Below are 24910 nucleotides of genomic sequence, written 5' to 3'. Positions count from 1 at the left end.
TCACAATAAAAATGAACTTAAATAACTGAAATGAAGTACTCATCAAGCAAGTGTTCATACATTTAGAACAAAATCAGGAAATACTTTAAGTGACTATAATAAAATAATTTGACTATATCTCATTAATGAAATGTATTCAAAGAACAGTCACCAAAGACAACTGTAATACTAAATTTTATAATCCATTCAATGTAGTAGAATATAACATCCTTTTGGGGGAAAAAACCCATCCAATAGCTTTATTAGCATCATTATTTTAATCCTTTTTATTTTCCTTTTTTTTGGAGAAAGGCTCTCATTCTGTCACCTAGGCTGGAGTGCAGTGGGACAAACATGGCTCATGACCTCCCAGATTCAAGTTTTTGTCAAAATCTTCAGTTAGAAGGAAAATAGTACTGCTTTTGAATTACAAAAGACATAGTTACAGTTTGGATAAAGCATTAAAAACTAATTTTTAAAAAAATGTTTTGCTAAATTATTACAAAATATTAAAGTGTATCAAGACTCACCCCTACCCAGTGAAAGTTCAGAGAAAGTTATCATCTATCTTCTCTCAGAAAACAACACACTTTCCTTTTATATTGAAAAAAGAAGACCTTACTGCAAATCTAGCAGAAGCTGAAAGACAGAGTAATCATGCTAACAACCTGTCCTCTGCAAAGATTCTTACACAAAGCCACAATCACTGAAGTCAGCTGGGTAGCAGAAAACTCCACAGTGGCAGTTAGTTGCTACTGTATTCTTCCTAAATACAGTAGTCACTGAGTCTCACTTCTAAAGTGAAGAGGACTTTCTATTCAATTGTTTTCTTTAATGCACTGAACAGGCTAAGAGGGACTATAAAAATTAGGAACTAAATTTAGTTGTTATTATTACCCATTTTTAAAAGAAGGCATAGAAGGCCAGGCACGGTGGCATATGGCTGTAATCCCAGCACTTTGGGAGGCCAAGGTGGGCAGATCACTTGAGCCTAAGAGTTTGAGCAACATAGCAAGAAATTGTCTCTTTAAAAAAACAACAAAAATTAGCCAAGTGTGGTTAGTCCCAGCTACTCATGAGGCTGAGGTGGGAGGATCGCTTGAGCCAGAGAAGTGGAGGCTGCAGTGAGCCGAGATAGTACCACTGTACTCCAGTCTGGGTGACAGAGCGAGACCTTGTCTCGAAAAATAAAAATAAAAAATAAAATAAAATAAATTAAGGCATAGGGACTTGCAGGCATTGCTGTCCTTTATTGTCACAAAATCATACTGAAGATTTAAATGTCTCCAGAATATGCAGAGTAATGCCCATATTCAATATGGTTCTAAAAGAGATGTTCCAGTGTTGCCAGTAACCTTTACCTACTTGACAAGTGTGACAAAAAAATTATGAGTGAAAACAGCCCTATGTAGGGCATGTTACTAAAAACAATTGTCCTTGGTAGAATAATTGCGTATGCTGTTATAAACATTAGCAATAACAGAGTCAACTCATTAGATCAAATTACTACAGAGATGGTAAATATTAGAACCATGATTTTATAAACTCTTACAACTCTTGATTTTTGTATTAGCCAGAAGAGAAACACAAGCTCATAATGTAGAATGCTACACCTATACAGTCCACATAATTCAGAAATTAGGTAAGATATAATAAGCAATATTAAGAAAGAAACTGCTACACTATCCTATATTAATGATTGGGATTTACACTTTTAGGCTAGTTGTTTTTTGACAAAACTGAACAAAAGTTTCACATGATATCTTAATAGTACTAAGATAATGGTTATCACTAAATACAAAAAGGATTCAAGTATATACAAAACCAAGTGGTATCAAAATAAGTAGCAAGAGAGAAAATATGAAACTAGAAACCCTAAAAAGAATAAGTTACAATGATATTAGACAAGCTTTGGAAAGAATGAATACACATATACATATGTTTATACACATAATATATATTATATTTAATTTTCAGAACAATCTTTAACAGTGTATGTTACTATACTGTCTTAGGAATGAGAAATCTGAGGATCATAATGGTGTGGAGACATGGCTGATTACTATCAGAAGTGGGATTTAAGTCTAGGAATGTCAGGATTCAGAATCTACCATCTTTGTCCTAGACCTTTTGTGACAATGTCATCTCCCTAAAGAATACAGTGGCTTGGCCGGGCGCGGTGGCTCAAGCCTGTAATCCGAGCACTTTGGGAGGCCGAGACGGGTGGATCACGAGGTCAGGAGATCGAGACCATCCTGGCTAACACGGTGAAACCCCGTCTCTACTAAAAAAAATACAAAAAACTAGCTGGGCGAGGTGGTGGGCACCTGTAGTCCCAGCTACTCGGGAGGCTGAGGCAGGAGAATGGCGTAAACCCAGGAGGCGGAGCTTGCAGTGAGCTGAGATCCGGCCACTGCACTCCAGCCTGGGCCACAGAGCGAGACTCCGTCTCAAAAAAAAAAAAAAAAGAATACAGTGGCTTTGGTATCAAGGGGTAAGGTATAGCTCCAAGAGACGAATGGCTAAAACAGAGAGAGATTACTAATCACATAGTGATATAGTTTGGGTATTTGTACCCACCCAAATCTCATGTTAACATGTAATCTCCAACGTTGGAGGTGGGGCACGGTGGGAAGCGTTTGGGTTGAGGGGGCAGATCCTTCATGGCTTGGTGCTGTCCTCACCACAGTGAGCGAATTCTCAAGAGATCTAGTTATTTAAAATTGTGTGGCACCACCCACCCTTTTCTCTTGTTCCTGCTCTCGCCCAGCTAATTTTGTATTTTTGGTAGAGACGGGGTTTATCCGTGTTAGTCAGGCTGAGTCTCAAACTCCTGACATCAGGTGATCCGCCCACCTCAGCCTCCCAAAGTGCTGGGATTATAGGCGTGAGCCACTGTGCCCGGCCTTATGTGGTGTTTTCATTCTTCAGCTTAATACAAAAGCTAATGACATAAACATTAAGATATAAAAGGTATTAATCTGCTTGACTCAAAGAGTTTATTATGAAGAGAAACTGGAAAACTTTCCACCAAACCAACCATGTTAAGAAAGTGAGGAGGCCAGACCACTGTCAGTACCTCTCTGATCCTGTACTTTCCATTTCTCCAATCTCTGACCCCCTCCAACTTTGTATCTCTTAGTCTTTTTCATTTGCTTATTAAAAGACACACATTTCTCAAAGCTCCACTCTTAGCTTTCCTTCTGCTCCTCAATAATCTCTTCAACTTCCACTGAACAAATGCTCAAGACTCCCAGACCTCTTATTTTGCCAAGTCTACACCACTGTAACAAATACTCAAATTTCCAAACTCCTAATAAATATCTCAAGAGCAGCTGAACAAAAAGGAGCCAGAACTTGCTGGTTTTGAAGATTCCCAGTCTCTCACATGCAAAAAATACTAAAATAAAAAATGGCTTCCCAGCAAAATTCAAATCCCGAGCACTGTCAAGAAAACATGATGTGGCTGAGGACACAGCTACAAAATTCAACCTTGGTTAAGATCCAAGATGATGCCTCTGTACTATTCAGTTAGACAAAAGGCCTCCTAAAGATTTCAAAGGTGTGACTTACAGATTATTTTAATCAAAGAGTAGAGTTTCTAAGAAGCTAAAAGCTATTGCCCCTCAGTGGAATTTCAAGAATCAGAATGGCTTATCTCAAAGAGATTTTTGGGTGTGACTTTTGTCTAATGAAGTGAGCCCAAATATTAATGGGAGACCCATAAGGTTTTGAAGAAAGTTATATTGGCAGAAACACTGCCCATTTCAACTGAAAGAGACAGAAATAGTACAAAATGAAAAGAGGGCCTTGGACTCCCAAATATCTACAGGTTGGAAGTGGATAGAGGAATGTACACAGCTGGCAAAAAAAGCCTACTTTCCTAGTTTTCACAGAAAAGAAAAGAAAACTCAGAGTGTGGACCGGGCGCGGTGGCTCAAGCCTGTAATCCCAGCACTTTGGGAGGCCGAGATGGGCGGATCACGAGGTCAGGAGATCGAGACCATCCTGGCTAACACGGTGAAACCCCATCTCTACTAAGAAATACAAAAAATAGCCGGGCGAGGTGGCGGGCGCCTGTAGTCCCAGCTACTCGGGAGGCTGAGGCCGGAGAATGGCGTGAACCCGGGAGGCGGAGCTTGCAGTGAGCTGAGATCCGGCCACTGCACTCCAGCCTGGGCTACAGAGCGAGACTCCGTCTCAAAAAAAAAAAAAAAAAAAAAAAAAACTCAGAGTGTGAAAACAAAAGCCCAGAAGGTCGAGCTAAGAGCCATAAAGAATTATTTCCAGATCTTAATTTTAATCAAGGAATTACCAACCTGTGCCCAGCTGAATTTCAAAAATGGTGTGACGTAACGACACCTTTGTACCAACATTTTCCCTCTGTTTGAACAAGAACGTCTACACTAGTTATCACACACCTGGCCAACCATTGCATCTTGGTTATGTGTGGGGCAAACAATTTGCCTCTTTAGTTTCACAGGTCTTCACATAGAGAAGTAATGTACTCAAGGAGCTGAAGAAACTACATACACCTGAAGAGTCTCATCCAAAACTGGACCTAATTTAGATGACAATATCCTGGACTGTAAGCTAACGCTATAAATGAGAATTCTGCAGAATATTAGGAACGGGTGAGTATATTCTGCACATGGGATGAATGTAAATAATCTGTGGCCGAAGAGTGCATTGTGGAGATTTAGAATATGTTCACAAATTCTCTGACACTTCCTTCAAAATGTAGACCCAATCTTCCCTCCTCTTGAGTGCAGGCTGGACTGACTTGTTTCTACAATAATAAAAAAGCAAATTCTGAAGAAGAGAGTAGGGAGAGAGAAAAATAGTAACTTTTCAGTGCAGAAATCTGATAAACGCTACCTTAACCAAGTGGTAAGGGTTAACATCAACAGTGATGACATGTGGATTGCATCTATTGCCTAACATGGTGTGACAAGAAAGCTACTTCAGCTCTGTTGTGTTCTTTCCCAAAATCCATTACTATGGTCTGAATGTGTTCCCCCAAAATTCATGTGTTAGAAACTTCAACCCCCATGCAGCAGTGTTGGGAGGTAGGGCCTTTTGGGAGATGTTTAGATCATGAGGGCTCCACTCTTATGAATGGATTAATGTCATGAAAAGAGCTTGTAGGGCCAGGCGCAGTGGCTCACGCCTGTAATCCCAGCACTTTGGGAGGCCAACGCGGACAGATCCCTTGAGGTCAGGAGTTTGGGACCAGCCTGGCCAACATGGTGAAACCCCATCTCTACTAAAAATACAAAAAATTAGCTGGGTGTGGTGATGGGTGCCTGTAATCCCAGGTACTTGGGAGAGTGAGGCAGAATTGCTTGAACCCAGAAGGCAGAGGTTGCAGTGAGCTGAGATTACGCCACTGCACTCCAGCCTGGGCAACAAGAGCAAAACTCCGTCAAAAAGAAAAGAGAAAGGAAGAAGGAAAAAAACAAAGGAAGGATGGGAGGGAGGGAGGAAGAGAGCTTGTAGGAGTGAGTTTGCTCTCTTCTATTCTTGTACCATGTGAGCATACAGTGTTCCCGCCCTCTGGAGGATGCAGTATTCAAGGCACCCTCTTGGAAGCAGAGACCAGGCCTTTACCAAACACCAAACCTACTAGCACCTCAATCTTGGACTCCCAGCCTACAGAACTATGCGAAATTAAATTTCTGTTCTCAATAAATTATCCAGGCTCAGGTATGCTGTTATAGCAGCACAAAACACACTAAGACACCTATAAACCAATCTAACCATGAGAAAACAGACAAGCACAGGTTAGAGGACACACTATAGGATACTTGGCTAGTATTCTTCAAGACTGTCAAGGTCATTTCACAATGTATATATATATATCAAAACATCAAGTTTTACACCTTAAATATATACAATTTGAATTTGCCAATTATATCCCAATAAAGCTGGGAAATAAACAACCACAATGCTCATGAAAAACTGAAACAGTGATCTGCCATGACTGGGAGACATGATAAGTAAGTGCAATTTAGTTAGTTAGCAATTTAGTGGTAGCTTGGATTTGATCCTGGAGCAGAAAGGGAGTATGAATGGAAAAACTGCTGAAATAGAAATAAAATCTGGAGTTTAGTTAGTAACAAAGTACTACTGTTAGCTTCTTATTTTGACAAAGGTACCTTTGTATCATATTGGTTTTGTTTGTCCAGCATGCTTAATTCCTTTGGTGAACTGCTCCTCACTTATTCCCTGTGGTATCAGCTATCAATTTACACCTTCCCTAAATTACCCTACTTCCAATAAACAGTGACTTCTCCCTGGGTAGCCATGTGCCATGTGACCTAAGCAGGGAAAATAAGAATCCACCTTTCATCAATATACACGTGTTGAGAAGACGGAAGTACCTGAAAAGATGGATATGGGCCTGCTACCCATGATCTTACCTCCACATAAAGTCAGACTTTTCTTTTTTAGATAGGTCGTGCTCTGACGCCCAGGCTGGAGTGCAGAGGTACAATCATGGCTCACTGCAGCCTCAATCTCCCCTCCCAGGCTCCAGTGATCCTCCTACCTCAGCCTCCCAAGTAGCTGGGACTACAGGTGCATGCCACCATGCCCAGCTAATTTTTAAAATTTTTTGTAGAGAGGGGGTCTTCCTGTGTTGCCCAGGCTGATCTTGACCTCCTGTCCTCAAACAATCCACCTGCCTTGGCCTCCCAAAGTGCTGAGATTACAGGCATGAGCCACCATGCCCAGCCTGAAGTCAGCATTTTTAAAGAATTACATGAACAGAGCCACATAACCAAGAGATACCTTCATTTTTCTTTTTTTTTTTTGAAGACAGGGTCTCACTCGGTCACCTAGGCTGGAGTGCAGTGGCATGATCACAGCTCCCTGCAGCCTCGAACTCCTGGGCCCAGGCAATCCTCCCACTTCAGCCTACCAAGCAGCTGGGACTACAGGTGCACACCACCATGCCCTGCTAATTTTTTTTTTTTTTTTTTTGGTAGAGATAGGGTTTCACCATGTTGCCCAGGCTGGTCTTGAATTCCTGGGCTCAAGTGATCTGCCTGCGTTGGCCTCTCAAAGTGTTAGGATAACAGGCATAAACCATTGCACTCAGCCTTTAAATGATATTCTAAGAAGACTAGGCTGTTTTCTTTAGACTAAGGAAGTGTGTGTGTGGAGGGAGGCCAGTATCACAGGATCAAAGATCAAACTCATTTTGTGATTAACACTGTTGCATTCACTAGGTTTATCATAATTCAGTTCAGGCTTTTGTACTGTATCCACAAGACTATAAAATGGCTCATTAAAATTCAGATATATTTCCTCTGTTATTGACTTATAATCCACTTAGGTTAATAACTCTAGCAATAAAAAGGAAGTTTAGCTTATTTGGCAGTTAATATGAGCTGGTTCCTAGTGACTACCACTCATTAACGTCTTGGGTGATAAGAGCTCTGTTTAATTAATTACACAGAGTTATCTAGAAAATTCAGAAACACGATAAACTTACAATTTATCAGCTTCAATTTCAGAAGTCCTATTTTCTGTTTCCCTAGTAGCATAAATCATTTTTTAAAAATCTATACAAAATTTTAAGAATGGCCTCATATCATATGAAAAAATTAACTCAAGTGGATCAAGGACCTAAAGCCTAAGAGTGAAAACTATAGAACTCTTAGTAGAAAACACAGAGGAAAAGTTTCATGACATTGGATTTGGCAATGACTTCTTGGATAGCATACCAAAAGCACAGGCAACAAAAGTAAAAATAAACTGGACTACATCAAAATTTAAAACTTTTATGCATCAAAGGATATGATCTGGAGGGGAATGAAAAGTCAGACTGGAAGAAAATATTTGCAAATCCATATATCTGATATGTGATTGATATCCTGAATATATTTAAAAACTCCTGCAACTCAACAACAACAAAAAAACAATGAAAGTGGGTAAAATGGGTTCAGGTGTTTGGTGTAAGAAAAAAAAAAAAAAAAAAAAGAGGCTGGGTTCAGTGGCTCATGCTTGTAATCCAAGCACTTTGTAAGGCTTAGGCAGTGGCTTGCTTCAGCCCAGGAGTTCAAGACCAGTCTGGGCAATATGGCAAAACCCCATCTCTACAAAAAATACAAAAAATTAACCAGGCATGGTAGCTTGCACCTGTAGTCCCAGCTACTCAGGTGGCCGAGATGGGAGGAACACTGGAGTTTGGGAGGCAGAGGGGTTGCAGTGAGCCGAGATTGGGCCACTGCACTCCAGCTTGGGCGATAGAGCAAGACCCTGTCTCAAAAATAAATAAATAAATAAATAATAAAAAATAATAAAAAAGAAAAGAAAAAAGAGGCAAAAAGAAAGAAAAATAAAAAAGATTTTTGAAAATGGGCAAACCTGGCTGGGTATGGTGACTCACGCCTGCAATCCCAGCACTTTGGGAGGCCAAGGCAGGCAGATTGCCTGAGGTCAGGCATTCGAGACCAGCCTGGCAAAAAGTGGTGAAACCCTGTCTCTACTAAAAATACAAAAATTAGCCAGGCGTGGCGGTGTGTGCCTGTAATCCCAGCTACTCAGGAGGCTGAGCAAGAGAATCGCTTGAACTCGGGAGGAGGAGGTTTCAGCGAGCCGAGATCGCACCACTGCACTCCAGCCTGGGAGACGGAGCAAGACTCTTGTCTCAACAAACAAACAAACAAAAAGGGCAACCCCAATAAGCACATAAAAAAGATGTTCAACATCTCTAATTATTGAGGACTTCAACTCAAAACTACAATGAGATACCACTTTATATACATTAGGATGACAACTATCAAAAAAAAAAAAAAAAAAAACAACCCTAGAAACTAACAAGTGTTAGTGAGGATGTATAGAAATTGGAACCTTCATGTACTGCCGGAAAAAAACCATAAAATTGAGCAATCTCTGTAGAAAATAGTTTGGCAGTTCCTTAAAAAGTAAAAACATAGAATTACCATATAATCCAACAAGTCCACTCCTAGCATGTACCCAAAAGAACTAAAAACAGAGACTAAAATAGATATTTGTACACCCATGTTCACAGCAGATTAGTCACAGAGCCAAAAGGTGGAAACAACTCAAATATCCATCAGCAGATAAATGGATAAACAAAATGTGGTGTATGCACACAATGGAATATTATTCAAGCTTTAAAAGGAATGAAATCCTGATACGTACCACAATAAAGATAAAAGTTGAAGACACTATGTGTAAAATAAACCAGACACAAAAGGACAAATATTGTATGGTTCTATTTATGTGAGGTACCTAGAATAGGCAAATACATAGAGAAAAAAGTACAAAAGAGGTTGCCAGGGGCTGAAGAGAGGTGGAAATCGGGAGTTACTGTTTAATGTGTACTGAATTTCTGTTTGGGATTTAAAAAAAAAAATCTGCAAATAGATAGTGGTGATGGTTATACAACATCATGAATGGTTCAGATGCACTCCAGCTTGGGCGACAGAGCAAGACCCTGCCTCGAAAAAAAAAAAAAAAAGAAAAGAAAAGAAAAAAGAGAGACAAAAAAGATAAGAAAGAAAAATGAAAGAGATTTTTGAAAATGGGCAAACCTGGCTGGGCATGGTGGCTCACACCTGTAATCCCAGCACTTTGGGAGGCCAAGGCTACACTTCGGGAGGTGCAGGCAGGAGGACTGCTTGAGCCCAGGACTTCGAGGCTACGATAAGCTATGATCATGCCGCTGTACTCCAGCCTGGGTGGCAAGACTGCCATCTCTTAAAAAGGAAAACCATCTGTACTTAATACCACTGGACTGTACTTAATACCACTGGACCACACATTTAAAAATGGCTAAAATGGCCGGGCGCGGTGGCTCACACCGGTAATCCCAGCACTTTGGGAGGCTGAGGGGGGTGGATCATGAGGTCAGGAGTTCAAGACCATACTGGCCAATATGGTGACACCCCATCTCTACTAAAAATACAAAAATTGGCCCAGCATGGTGGGGCACACCTGTAGTCCCAGCTACTTGGGAGGCTGAAACAGAAGAATCGCTTGAACCCAGGAGGCAGAGGTTGCAGTGAGCCAAGATTGCACCACTGCATTCCAGCCTGGGTGACAGAGTAAGACTCCGTCTCGGTGGGGGGAAAAAAAAAATTAAAATGGTAAAATTTTATGTTATGTATATTTTACCACAATTTTTTTTAAAGTACTAAGGATGGGCTTGGGCCAGAGGCCTTCTACATTTATCTTGGCAATAGAGCAGTGGCATACACGGAATGAAGCCCAGAGCCAACCAGCCAGTACACACATACTAGACAAACACAGGCAGTTCAACACTGCTGGGCAGGATACACTGTTACCCCTGAGTTTAGGACAAGGGACTTACATCCAAAAATTGCTTCCAAGTCCTCTTAAGGCTTGGCTTCCTGGCTTCCTCTCAAGCACCCCATCTGTCCACAAGAATAGAAACAGACAGCCTGAACAGCTGAAAGAAGTCCAACACCAGGGGCTGCATGCTGGCAAGCTACTAGTCAGAGGCTGAGGACTTCAGCAGTGCCAAAGCCCTGCTCTCACAGGGTCAATGAATCTGCGAAGACATTCATCTTTCTCTCTCTTTTTCTTTAAATCATTTTATTGAGTATAGTATACATAAGAAAGGACACATCATAAGAAAAAATGATTTTCTTTTAAAGTCTATAAAAAATTTATGTTCAGTAATCTCAAGTGCATCTCTTTGTAAATTGAGAGTTTTAAAAATAAAATTACTTCAGTACAAACAACATTTTCTTAACTGCCAAACGTTAAATGATTTCTATTTTTTCCCCAAGTGGAAGGGGTAATTATAGCTATCAGAAAACTCAAGTTGTATATTAGACAGTCAACACTGCAATAAGACTGTTTAACAATGACTAGGATTACCAAATTATGTTAACATAGTCTTATAAGAAAAAGCAAGGTGTTATCTGTGATTCCTCACTTTCTCTAATTCTCTACATCCCTTCCAAGTCAACTCAAAGTAACTCACCCATATTCAAAACATACACTCTACCTGCTCACTTCACTTCGTTAAAATTACCTTTATTTCCTTGCTGTTATCTCACCTGGACCAGTAAGTGGCCTCCTGCTTTCACTTTTTCCCCCCTACAATATTGATTTTTATTAGTTATCCCTGGGTTTGACAAACAAGTTTTGGAACATATTATTATTAATAATAAAAGTTTGTAAAAGAAGGGACCTGTCATAAATGAGAAACAGAGATGGAAATGTGCAATGGAGATTGTGAGAAGTTCACATAAAGTCATTTCTACTATTTTTTGGAGTGGAATATTAATATTGGCTCCATTCATTTCTGAATGCCTCATCTTATTAAGAGAATGAAGGATAACAGTTTTTCTTTTGTTGTTTTGTATTTTGTTTTTCCTTGAAATCCCATTTTACCTAATTACCATCACATGGAGGTCGAGGCAAAAGAGAATTGCTTTTAATGTGCAAAAAAGCAATTCCAACCTTAGTGATATTTTCCCCCTAGGATCTCAGTATCCCAGTACTGAGATCCCAGTAATCCATTCTCCATAGGTGAATCAAGGCAATCCTATTAGAACATAAGTCACATCACATCTTTCCTTGTTTGAAACCCTCTAATAGCTTCCCATTACACTTAAAATTCTAAACAAGGCTAATTTCTTGCCTTGGTTGCTCCCTCTGCCTGTATTTTGTGCCCCCAGATCTTCCTGGGGCTGCCTCCTTCTTGTCATTCAAAGTTCAGCTCACCTCAGAGAAGAAATCTTTCTTCACTCAAATTAAAGTAAAGCCACTTACTTTGAGGTGGGGTCTGGGCATCTTAATTTCTTTTTAAGCTCCTCAGGTGAGTCTGACATATAGTGATGCTTTGAATCACTAGCTAAGTGAATCTTCATTTTGCTTATAATAGCTTTTCTGCCAATTTACTTCTTGCTAGTTCCTACTGACAGCGGGCTGAAAAAATGGAAAACCAACATTGTGGGAGGTGGTGAGAAGGAAATGGCAATCACCAGGGACTTGTACTAAATCACTGCCAAAGGAGCCGGTTGCAGTGGCTCACTCCTGTAATCCCAGCACTTTGGGAGGCCGAGGCAGGTGGGTCACCTGAGGTCGGGAGTTCGAGACCAGCCTGACCAACATGGAGACACTCCCCTCTACTAAAAATACAATATTAGCTGGGTATGGTCGTGCATGCCTGTAATCCCAGTGGTATGATCTTGCCTCACTGCAACCTCTGCCTCCCAATTCAAGCGATTCTCCTACCTCAGCCTCAGGCATGTGCCACTATGCCTGGCAAACTTTTGTATTTTTAGTAGAGACAGGGTTTTACCAAGTTGGCCAGGCTGGTCTCGAACTCCTGACCTCAGGTGATCCACCTGCCTTAGTTGCCCAAAGCGCTGGGATTACAGGCATGAGCCACCACGTCCAGTCTTATTCTTTTTTCTGTTATAGACTTTAAGCATTGCCTTCTATAAATTATACCTTTAAATTCAACTGTAAGTTGAAGACCGTAACTTTAGAACACAAACTATTATGGAACATGTCTTAGAGCTACGAAAAGAGTTGACTCATTCAGAATTAAAGTTTAAGTAAATTCCATGTTCTAAATCTGATATAAAATATGAAATGGAAAATTCCTTTATCTGTTTTTAAAAAATTATTCTAGGCTGGGTTCAGTGGCTCACGCCTATAATCCCAACACTTTGGGAGGCCGAGGTGGGCGTATCACTTGAGGTCAGGAGTTCGAGACGAGCCTGGTCAACATGATAAAGTGTTGCCTCTACTAAAAATGCAAAAATTAGCCAGGTGTGGTGGTGCACGCCTGTAGTGCCAGCTACTTGGGAGGCTGAGGCGGGAGAATCGCTTGAGCACAGGAGGCGGAGGTTGCAGTGAGCCAAGAGTTTGCCGCTGCACTCCAGTCTGGACAACAGAGGGAGACTCTGTAAGTAAGTAAACAAACAAACAAACAAACAAACAAAAAATGTATTCTAAACTGATTTAAGTATCTTCAAGCTGTTACATTTTACCAATCCCTACTGACAAATGATAGTTGACTGTCTATCAGAAAACTTGTTTCACTAATTTCTTTGGAGGCTTTCCTTTAGTACATTATTAAAAGTAAAAATCAACCTTAAATACAAGAATTATCAGAAACAAATTTGTATTGCTTGCATTACAGCTTATATAACCAAACACGGTATCTGTTCCCCTTGGTAGTTATTTGGAGTAAGACAACATGATCTCAAAATGGTGACTGAATGTTGATAAAATAAAATGGCATTTTACTTAATCCCTATATCCTACCCTTACAAATCTCTCCATGTATTTACACACATACACAGTTATAAACAAATATATATGTGTGTTTGTATGAGAGAAAGATTGTGTGTGCATGCGCACGCAACTTTGCTGCTTCCCCTATGACACAAAGCAGATAGCTGTGGACGTTCCTCAGGCTTGTAAAGCTACAATGGTACATGATCAAGCTCAGTATAAACTGATTTTATTTATTTATTTATTCATTCATTCATGCACTCATTCATTCATTCATTTAGAGACAGGGTCTCACTCTCTGTCACCCAGGCTGGAGGGTATTGGCGCAATCACAGTTCACTGCAGTCTCGACCTCCTGGGTTCAAGGTATCCCCACTCTACCGAGTAGCTTGGATTACAGACGTGCACTATCATGTCTGGCTAATTTTCATGTTTTTTGTAGAGAGGGGGTCTCGTCATGTTGACCAAGCTGGTCTCAAACTCCTGGGAAGAAATCTGGCTCCCTCAACCTCTCAAAGTGCTGCTATTACAAGTGTGAGCCACTCTGCCCAGACATAAACAGATTATTAATTATAGGTTTTGGCAGATTTACTCCTTATTTACTAGCTAGAATTATAAAAGGAGATCAGTGTATAGTTATGTGTAGCTTAATGATGAGGATACTTTCTGAGAAATGTGCCATTAGGTGATTTATTGTCTGAACATGATAGAGTGTACATACACAAACCTAGATGGTGTAGCCTGCTATACACCTAGACTATATGGTATAGCCTATTGCTTCTAGGCTATAAACCTGTACAGGGCATTACTGTACTGAATACTGTAGGCGACTGCAACACAATGATAAGTATTATATTTGTGTAACTAAACATATCTAAATATAGAAAAGGTACCTTTAAAATACAGCATTATCGTCTTATGGGACCACTATCCTGTATGTGATCCATCAGTGACTGAAATGTCATTATGCAGAGCATTATTGTATTTATTTCAAAAGAAATTTATAAATTAAAAATAAATGAATACCTTCCCTTGAGATTAGAGGTTTATCTATGTTTCAGACAAAATTGCTGGGTTTTTAATATAGAGTCCAACCTATTTTGATTCTGTAATGTATGATCAGTGCATATCCCCCTCATCTAATTGCTTATAAATGACAGGAGTGAACATATGAGTTGGTTAGAAAAAACAACTAGATCAGAAAATATAAAAATCTGTCTTCCTCTATAGGTCTGCTGAAAACTCAACCCAAAACTAGAGAAGTACTTGAACTAAACCTTACTTGAGAAAAGGCAAGAACATTTGCCACTAATAAATACATTAAAAAACAATAACGAAAAGAGCTTTATATTTTGGGATCTCCACATGCAGGCATCTTAAAATGTATGTGCAAGAACAATTTAGTACTAAATGGTTCAGTACTGAGACTGAGTCTAAATGTTTCCTCACAAAATGTCCCTTTGGCCTGGAAGGACAAGAAGTCATAAAAGAAAACACATCTTCATAAAATACCCAAATTTAAGCCTAAAAAAGAAGAAATAAGCATAAATGAGACTCCACTAACGGTATAAATTACCATCCCTTCTCCCCAGTTAGTGTTTAAAAAAAGAAAAACACTTCTATTATAATTTCTACTGAAGTTCCAGGAAAGGAAAACACAACAAAGGTGTTAGGTGAGCAAATATAAAACATTTCTAAAGACATATGCCTGATTCCAACAGTCCTCATGGCTCAGATCTCACAGTGATTTATGGCCAAATACGACAGGATTTCAGTCTCATAAGCAAAGCACTTGATGTTCATCTTTTGGATATAAAATATTCACCTTAAAGCTTTCTGCATGTTTTTACAATTGAATCATGTTTTATTTTTGCAAAATTTTTACTTCTGTTGGAAAAAAATTCACTACAAGCAAAGTAATTGCATCAGTAGTTCCTACTCATTTTTTCTAGTTTTGCAGCTTTCAATTAAGGTATACTGCCTTACTTATTTCTCTATTACTTTGGCTTCCTCATATATCAAAGGATACTGCAACATATACTGTGGTTTAGAAAACAAGGTTATGTATGTACTTGGCTGCCGATTTTCAAATGTACTTTTTAGACCAAAGAAAAGTAATACAGACAAACTGAACAGGAGAGAGAAATTTAAATGGGGAGTGAGGGAAACGAAAGAAATCCACCTTCACTAGTTCCTGAATAAATAATTCCAAGCACTCTACAAATTACGTCAAGTAGAAGCAATATGCCAACATATATTGACTTCTTGACATAAAAATATGACACCAAGTTCTATTAACACATCAAATCCAATTATTTCAGCTACCTTTAACACAGTGGTTCTCAACCCTGGATACTGAAATCTTCTGGGGAGCTTTAAAGAACAACGTTACCTGTGTTCCACCCCCACAGATTCTTATGTAATTGGTCGGGGTAAGGCCTGAGCATCAAAATGTTTAAAGCTCTGAATGTGATTCTTATGTGTGACCATGGCCGAGAATTACTGCTTTAAAATGACATATACTGAAGACAGCACTTTAGTTGTCCTGGGTGACACAAATAGACATACACACACACCAGAGTTCAACAAAAGACGGGTCACCCTTCTTGGAAGCAACTTCTTGATATCCTAGGATCGTTAATTCTCTCACAAGTTCATTCAATGTCAGCAGTGTGAAAACAACTTTGATGTGGGTGCCTATAGGTGTTCTAAAAATTGGGCACTTGATTTAGTGGAGTATTTCATAAATAACACTAACCTAGAAGCTGGCCTAAGTACTAACCAAGGATCCAGTTCTCACAAAAACATTTCATGTAGGATGTGGGCTGTATATTTTACTGCCAGTCTAGGTTCTATTGTTGTTTACTTTATTCTTTACAACTTTTCTTGACTTCATGTATTTGTATTAAAAAGGATTTTATAGGCCGGGTGCAGTGGCTCACGCCTGTAATCCCAGCACTTTGGGAGGCCGAGGCGGGTGGATCATGAGGTCAGGAGTTCAAGACCAGCCTGGCCAAGATGGTGAAACCGCCGTCTCTACTAAAAATACAAAAAATAAGCCAGGCGTGGTGGCAGGCGCCTGTAATCCCAGCTACTCGGGAGGCTGAGGCAGGAGAACCGCTTGAACTCAGATGGTGGAGCTTGCAGTGAGCCCAGATTGAGCCACTGCACTCCAGCCTGGGCGACAGAGTGAGACTCCGTCTCAAAAAACAAAAAAAAAGGATTTTATGGGCTGAAGTGCAATATCAATCATTTTCATTGTGACCATTTCTTTACTACTCTGAAGTATGTGATATACAATAAACTGCACATAATAAAGTATACAATTTTATAAGTTTTGACATATGTATACAATCATTGCTATACTTTTTTCTTCTTCTTTTTTTTTTTCCCCAAGACACAGTCTCTGTAACCAAGGCTAAAGTGAAGTGATCCGATCTCAGCTTGCTGCAACCTCTGCCTTCCAGGCTCAAGTGATTCTCGTGCCCCAGCCTCCTGAGTAGCTGGAACTACAGACACACACCACCACGCTCGGCTAATTTTTTGTATTTTTAGTAGAGACAGGGTTTCACCATGTTGGCCAGGCTGGTCTCAAACTCCTGACCTCAAGTGATCTGCCTGCCTCAGCTTCCCAAAGTGCTGGGATTACAGACATAAGCAACCTGTAACCTAAAAACCTATGATAGTATTAATGAAATAATATCATAGCTTTCTAGGAGTCTTAAAATAGATATGTTTTCATATTCCTTCCCAAATGTTAAATATAGACAAAATGAAATAAGCACTACTGGCAGGATAAAAACTAAATAGCCGATATAAATGGCTGGTAAAACTTAGATATCCAAGTGTACTTATTATACTTTTCTAATCTGTTGGATTTGCGTGTGTGTGTGTGTATAAAAATATCTGTCACATAACATAATGGTTAAGAGAACAGATGAGTGGTTTTTTTTTTTTTGAGACAGAGTCTCGCTCTGTCGCCCAAGCTGGAGTGCAGTGGCACGATCTCGGCTCACTGAAAACTCCACCTCCTGGATTCACACCATTCTCCTGCCTCAGCCTCCCGAGTAGCTGGGACTACAGGCGCCCGCCACCACGCCCAGCTAATTTTTTTGTGTTTTTAGTAGAGACGGGGTTTCACCGTGTTAGCCAGAATGGTCTTGATCTACTGATCTCGTGATCCACCCGCCTCGGCCTCCCAAAGTGCTGGGATTAGAGCCGTGAGCCACCGCGCCCAGCTGGGTTTTTTTTTTGTTGTTTTTTTTTTTTTTTTGAGACAGTCTCACTGTTACCCAGACTGGAGTGCAGTGGCGCCATCTCGGTTGACAGCAACCTCTGCCTCCTGGGTTCAAGTGATTTTCCTGCCTTAGCCCCCTGAGTAGCTGGGATTACAGGTGTCTGCCACCATGTCCAGCTAATTTTTGTATTTTTAGTAGAGATGTGGTTTCCCCATGTTGGCCAGACTGGTCTCAATCTCCTTGCCTCAGATGATCCACTTGCCTCAGCTTCCCAAAGTGCTGGGATTACAGGCGTGAGCCACCAAGCCCAGAAACAGAACTCACTTTAGGATCAGACAAACTAGTCAACAAGTACAAGTAGCATAAAAAGGTACTCCAAATTTAAAATTTTTCTTTTTTTGCAGCAGGGTCTCCCACCTAGGCTATAATGCAGTGACGTGATCTCTGCTCACTGCAACCTCCACCTCCCAGGCTGAAGCCAATTCTCCTGCCTCAGCCTCCTGAGTAACTGGGATTACTGGTGCCTGCCACCATGCCCGGCAATTTTTGTTGTTGTTGTTTTGTTTTTGTATTTTTAGTAGGAGAGATGGGGTTTTATCATGTTTGTCTGGTCTTGAACTCCTGACCTCAAGTGATCCACCTGCCTTGGCCTTCCAAAGTGCTGGGATTACAGACATGAGCCACTGGGCCCGGTGAAAATGTTTTAATGAATTATCTTTTTTTTTTTCTTTTTAAGTGGAATCTCGCTCTTGTCGCCCAGGCTGGAGTGCAGTGGCTCGATCTCAGCTCACTGCAACCTCCGCCTCCCAGATTCAAGCGATTCTCCTGCCTCAGCCTCCCAAGTAGCTGGGATTATAGGCGCCTGCCACAATGTCTGGCTAATTTTTGTATTTTTAGTAGAGACAAGGTTTCACCATGTTGGCCAGGCTGGTCTCAAAGTCCTGATCTCAGGTGATCCACCCACCTTGGCCTCCCAAAGTGTTGGGATTACAGGCGTGAGCCACTGCGCCCGGGCCGAATTATCTTTTATTATTTAAAAAAAATTTTTTTTGGAGACAGAGTTTCGCTCGTATTGCCCAGACTGAAGTGCAATGGCATGATCTCGGCTCACCACAACCTCTGCCTCCCGGATTCAAGCGATTCTCGTGCCTCAGCCTCCCGAGTAGCTGGGATTACAGGCATGTGCCACCATGACCAGCTAATTTTGTATTTTTAGTAGAGATGGGGTTTCTCCATGTTGGTCAGCTTGGCCTCGAACTCCTGACCTCAGGTGATCCGCTCACCTCGGCCTCCCAAAGTGCTGGGATTACAGGCATGAGCCATCGTGTCCAGCCCTGAATTATCTTTTAAATTAAAATTAAAGTCAGTACACAACTGCAAACACTGAAAAATCTAAAGAAACTATAAAAGAAAATATGTGAGAAAATCTGACAGCTCAAAAATACTCTCATCATTAAGAAGAAATAAATTTCTATTGTAGGATATAATAGAAGCACTTACTTATTTATCTGAAAATAAATGTGATTAGCTAATTCAGTGACCTGGGTTTTCCCTTCCTAATTACCAATTTATTTTTTTTCCCCCAAAAGACATAAACCAGATCATTAAAAGTCTGAGCTGGCAGTCATCTGGAACGCAAAGTGAATGACTTCAAGAAAAACCATATAGACATTAAAATTATCTGCCATAATGACTACTGAAACTGTTGGGGAAAAAAGCACTGTACATAAGTTTAAATTGAGAATTATTTGTGACCTCAAGGACAGAGATAGCACATTTAGGGGTCTTTAGGAACAATGTATTAATGTAAATTAAGATACACTGCCTCCTATCCCTGACTGATTATTAAAGATGACTGGATGAGATTGTGCTGCCTAATCCGAATTCTTGGTCTTTATTTATTATCTCTATTATTGCCTTGGAAATTCTAACCAAATGCCAAGGATTCTGAGATCTAACCAAATGCAGTAGTGGTCAGCTTCTGAGCAATCACGTTATTGGCCCATTCTGTTCTTCTGAGACAGCTGCCAGGACCTGAGGCTAGTTTCCAGACTCTGTCCACAAGTAAGAGTATCCAAATTTTCAGATGATTCTACCTCTGAAAAAAGGATTCTAGGAAACAGTGTCTTTTCCTATTGCTGTTATTGCATAAAATCAATCTGAATGAACAAGCTAACATGTAATGAAAAATATAGTTTACAAAGGAAAATTGACTTAAGTTTAACTCACCTGTCCATATTTGCCTAATTCCAGCTCTATAATGGCAACAGGCGTGTGTATTTGAGCTGAATGCCTTGACTGAGACTTGCCATCAACTCTCCAGCTCAGGCCCCGAAGCCCGCTATTCCAGCGGCTCTGGTTCATGAGGCTCTCACGGATTTTTGTCTTGTGGCTCTTCCAGAATTTGGAAATGACAGCAGCTTGGTCAGATGTGATCCCACCTTGCTTTTTGGTTTGAGCAGTCAAGAATGCTTCCAGCTGGTTGAAATCCATGTCTGCAGACGCAATAGACTATAAAGATGACAGAAAAAGCAAATAATTTGAATTTAGTAGGTAACTAAAAAGGATAGCTTCTTAACTACAGATCATATTTTGAGTGACTCTTAAATCACTGAAACAGGCCAGACACAGTGGCTCACGCCTGTAATCTCAGCACTTTGGAAGGCAGAGGTGAGATCACTTGAGGTTAGGAGTTAAGAGACCAAACTGGCCAACATGGTGAAACTCCATCCCTACTAAAACTAAAAAAATTAGCCAGGCATGGTGGTACATGCCTGTAATCTCAGCTACTCAGGAGGCTGAGGCACAAGAATCGCTCAAACCAGGAGGTGGAGACTGCAGTGAGCCAAAATTGCACCACTGCACTCCAGTCTGGGTAACAGAGAGAGACACTGTCTCAAAAAAAAAAAAAAAAAAAAAGTCACTGAAATAAACTTTCATAAAAGGTCATCACGGGACAGTAAGGAGGCCAGGTACGGTGGCTCACACCTATAATCCCAGCACTTTGTGAGGCTGAGGTGGGCAGATCACTTGAGGTCAGAAATTTGAAACCAGCCTGGCCAAAATGGTGAAACCCCATTTTTCTACTAAAATTACAAAATTGGCCGGGTGTGGTCACGCACACCTGTAGTCCCAGCTACTCGGGAGGCTGAGACAGAAGAATTGCTTGAACCCAGGAGGCAGGGGTAGCAGTGAGCTCAGATCACACCACTCCACTCCAGCCTGGGCGACAGAGCAAGACTGCACTGAAAAAAAAAAAAAAAAAAAGTGGGCAGGGGAGGGGGTAGACAGTAATGAGAATAAGCTCTTTATAGCAAAAATACTCCGTTTGGAAACATCAAGTATCAGAAAAGCTACTGTTAAAAATTCCATGTCACTCAATTCGGTATCAATAACTAGAATATAATTTTTAAATATCCAGTTCTATGGTGGGGAGATAAAAGGAAAATTTTTTTGAAGTAATAAAACAAGCCAGGTGTGGTGGTGTGTGCCTGTAGTCCCAGCTACTTGGGAAGCTGAGGCAGGAGGACAGCTGGAACCCAGAAGTTCAAGTCCAGCCTGAGCAACAGAGCAAGACCCTGTCTCTAAAATAATAACAACAATAAAACAAAAGAATTAAATTAATTGGGTGTCTAATAAAAATCTTACATAATTTCACAGTGCCTTATAGCCAGGCTTGGTTTGATATACTTCAGCTGTATAATGCCTTATCCATATGATGCACTAAGTAAATTATAAAGTGAATGTATTATCTTAGCTTTGAAGTCCATCTTCAGCCAAACAGCTCATTCACAATAATACTACTGTGAAATTATTTACTACTTTATACTTTCCCATAAATTTTCAAAAGTTAATTGCCATTGAATCTGGGTTCTCTATTCTAGTATCCAAGAAAACACAGTAACTAAATATAAGCTCAAGCATAGTAACATGCCTTAAATTTGCACAGTACTCTTTAGCATACCATAGCATTTTCACATCTACAGGCGTACTTCATTTTATTGTGCATCACTTTATTGAACTTCACTTTATTATACTTCACAGATACTGCATTTTTTACAAATTGAAGGTCTGCGGCAACCCTATACTAAGGAAGTCTATTGGTGCCATTTTTCAAATAGTATATGCTCACCTTGTGTCTCTGTGTCACATTTTGAAAATTCTCATATTTCAAACTTTTTCACTATTTGTATCTGTTATGGTGATCTGTGATCAGAGATCTTCAGTGTTACTATTGGAATTCTTTCAGGGCACCATGAACCATGCCCATAGAAGACAGATAAACTGATAAATGTCTTGTGTTCTGACTGCTCCAACTACTGGCCGTTCCTTCTCTTTCCCTCTCTGCAAGCCTCCCTATGACCTGAGACACACAATATTGAATTTAGGCCAATTAATACCCCTAGAATGGCCTCTAAATATTCAAATGAAAGAGTCAAATGTATCTCATTTTAAATCAAAAGCTAGAAATGTTTAAGCTTAGAGAGGAAGCCAAGATAGGCTGAAAGCTAGGCCTCCTGTGCCAGACAGCTAGCCAAGTTGTGAACGCCAAGAGAAGTTCTTGAAAGAAATTAAAAGTGCTACTCCAGTGCACACACAAATGACAAGAAAGCAAAACAGAGCCAGGCGCAGTACAGGTTCACGCCTGTAATGCTGGCACTTTGGGAGGCCGAATCGGGCAGATCACTTGAGGTCAGGAGTCTGAAGCCAGCCTGGACAACATGGTGAAACCCTGTCTCTACTAAAAATACAAAAATTAGCTGGGCGTAGTGGTGCACACCTGTAATCCCAGCTACTCGGGAGGCTGAGGCAGGAGAAATGCATGAACCCAGGAGGCAGAGGCTGCAGTGAGCCAAGTTTGCACAACTGCACTCCAGCCTCAGCCTGGAGCACAGTGTGAGACTCTGTCTCAAAAAAAAAAAAAAAAAGCAAGCAAGCACAACAGCCTTCTTGCTGATATGGAGAAGGTTTTGGTGGTCTGGACAAAAGATCAAACCAGCCACAACCTTCCCATAAGCCAAAACCTAATCGAGGGCAAGGCCCTAACTTTCTTTAATTATATGTAGGTTGAGAGAGGTGAGAAAGCTTACAGAAGAAAAGTTTGAAGCAAGGTTGGTTCATGAGGTTTAAAGAAAGAAGTTGTCTCCATTAACACAAAAGTACAAGATGAAGCAGCAAGTGCTGATGTAGGAGCTGCAGCGAGTTATCCAGAAGATCTAGCTATTTGATGAAGGTAGTTACACTAAACAAAAGATTTTCAATATAGATGAAATAGCTGTGTATTGGAAAAAGATACCATCTAGGACTTTATTTTTTGTTTGTGAGTTCTCATAAAGTAGGACTTTCACAGCTAGAGAGAAGTCAATGCCTAGCCTCAAAGACAGGCTGACCCTCTTGTTAGAGGCCAATGCAGCTGGTAACTTGAAGTTGAAGCCAATGGTCATTTATCATTCAGAAAACTCTAGGGCCCTTAAGAATGATGGTAAATCTACTCTGCCCATGCTCTGTAAATGGAACAACAAAGCCTAAACAGCACATCTGTTTACAGCATGGCTTGCTGAATTTAAAATATTCAGCTGAATTTAAAATACTCACAGTGGGCTTAATATTTTAAGGAAACCTACTGCTCAGAAAAAAAGATTCAAAATATTACTACTCACAAACAATGCACGTAGTCACTCAAGCGCTCTGATGGAGACGTACAAGGAGATGTTATTTTCATGACTGCTAACACGGCATTCATTCTTCAGTCCATGGATCAAGAAGTAATTCTGACCATTAAGGCTTTTTTTTTTTTTTTTTTTTTAAGAAATACATTTTGTGACCAGGCATAGTGGCTCAAGCCTATAATCTCAGCACTTGGGAGGCCGAGGTGGGCAGATTGCTTGAGCCTGGGAGTTCGAGACCATTCTGGGCAACATGGCGAGACCATGTTTTTACAAAAAATACAAAAAAATTAGCCAGGCGGGGTGGTACACATCTGTGGTACCAGCTACTTAGGAGACTGAGGTGGGAGGATCATGTGAGCACAGGCGGTCAAGGCTGAATAAGCCAAGATGGCACCATTGCACTCCTGCCTGGGCGACACAGCAAGACCCTGTCTAAAAAGAAAAAGAAAAAGAAAGAAATACATTTTGTAAGGCTATAGCTGCCATAGACAGTGATTACTCTAATGGATCCAGGCAGAATAAACTGAAAACCTTCAGGAAAGGATTCACCATTCTATATGCCACTAAGAACATTCATGATTCATAGAAGAATGTCAAAATATCAACATTAACACGAGTTTGGAGGAAGTTGATTCCATTCCTCATGGATGACTTTGAGGAGTCCAAGACTTCAGTGGAGGAAGTAACTGCATATGTGGTGAAAATAGCAAGAGAACCAGAATTCGAAATGAAATCTGAAGATGTGATTGAATTGTTGCAATCTTATGATCAAACTTGAATGGATAAGAAGTTACTCGTTATGGAGGAGTAAACAAAGTGGTTTCTTGGTATATAGTCCTAGTAAAGATGCTGTGAACATTGCTGAAGTGACAACAAAGGACTTAGAACATTACAGAAACTTAGTTGATAAAGCAGCGGCAGGGTTGGAGAGGACTGACTCCAATTTGAAAAAGGTTCTACTGTGGGTAAAATGCTATCAAACAGCATCACATGATACAGAGAAATCTTTCATGAAAGGGAGAATCCACAGATGCAACAACCTCATTGTTGTGTTATTTAAGAAACTGCCACAGCCACCTCAACTTTCAGCAATCATCATTCTATCAATAAGCAGCCACTGACATCAAGGCAATTCAAATCCCACTTCTGACATACACACACACACACACACACGCACACATATTTAGAAAACAAAAACAAGATACCAAGGCAAGACCCTCCACCAGCAAAAAGAATATGACTTGCTGAAGGCTCAGGTAATCATTAGCATTTTTTAGCAATAAAGTTTTTAGGTTTTTTTGCGGGGAGAGATGGGGTCTCTGTTACCCAGGCTGGAGTGCAGGGGCACAATCATAGCTCACTTGTAGCCTCAAACTCCCGGGTTCAAGTAATCCTCTCACTTCAGCCTCTTCAACAGTAATAAAGTATCCCTTAACTAAGGAATGTATATTGCTTTTAGGCCGGGCGCGGTGGCTCAAGCCTGTAATCCCAGCACTTTGGGAGGCCGAGACGGGCGGATCACGAGGTCACAAGATCGAGACCATCCTGGCTAACACTGTGAAACCCCGTCGCTACTAAAAAATACAAAAAACTAGCCGGGCGTGGTGGCGGGCGCCTGTAGTCCCAGCTACTCCGGAGGCTAAGGCAGGAGAATGGCCTAAACCCGGGAGGCGGAGCTTGCAGTGAGCTGAGATCCGGCCACTGCACTCCAGCCTGGGCGACTGAGCAAGACTCCGTCTCAAAAAAAAAAAAAAAAAAAAAAAAAAAAAA

The 24910-nt window shown here is 40.6% G+C and overlaps 1 protein-coding gene across 2 annotated transcripts in view; it reads right to left on the bottom strand.

The window, feature by feature from the left end:
- The window catches only part of COMMD1 (copper metabolism domain containing 1), a 212912-nt gene that overhangs the window by 77513 nt on the left and 110489 nt on the right, over positions 1-24910 (bottom strand). For both annotated transcript variants that reach the window (XM_025354346.1, XM_025354345.1), the window contains exon 2: positions 19701-19982. In XM_025354346.1, coding sequence (XP_025210131.1) covers positions 19701-19964 — 264 coding nt within the window. In that variant the 5' untranslated portion in view covers positions 19965-19982. The remainder of the gene's footprint in view (positions 1-19700; positions 19983-24910) is intronic.

The sequence above is a fragment of the Theropithecus gelada genome, chromosome 13, assembly GCF_003255815.1.
Source record: "Theropithecus gelada isolate Dixy chromosome 13, Tgel_1.0, whole genome shotgun sequence".
Lineage (NCBI taxonomy): Eukaryota > Metazoa > Chordata > Mammalia > Primates > Cercopithecidae > Theropithecus > Theropithecus gelada.
Note: the sequence above shows the minus strand (reverse complement) of the source record. Positions and strands in the feature narration are given on the sequence as shown.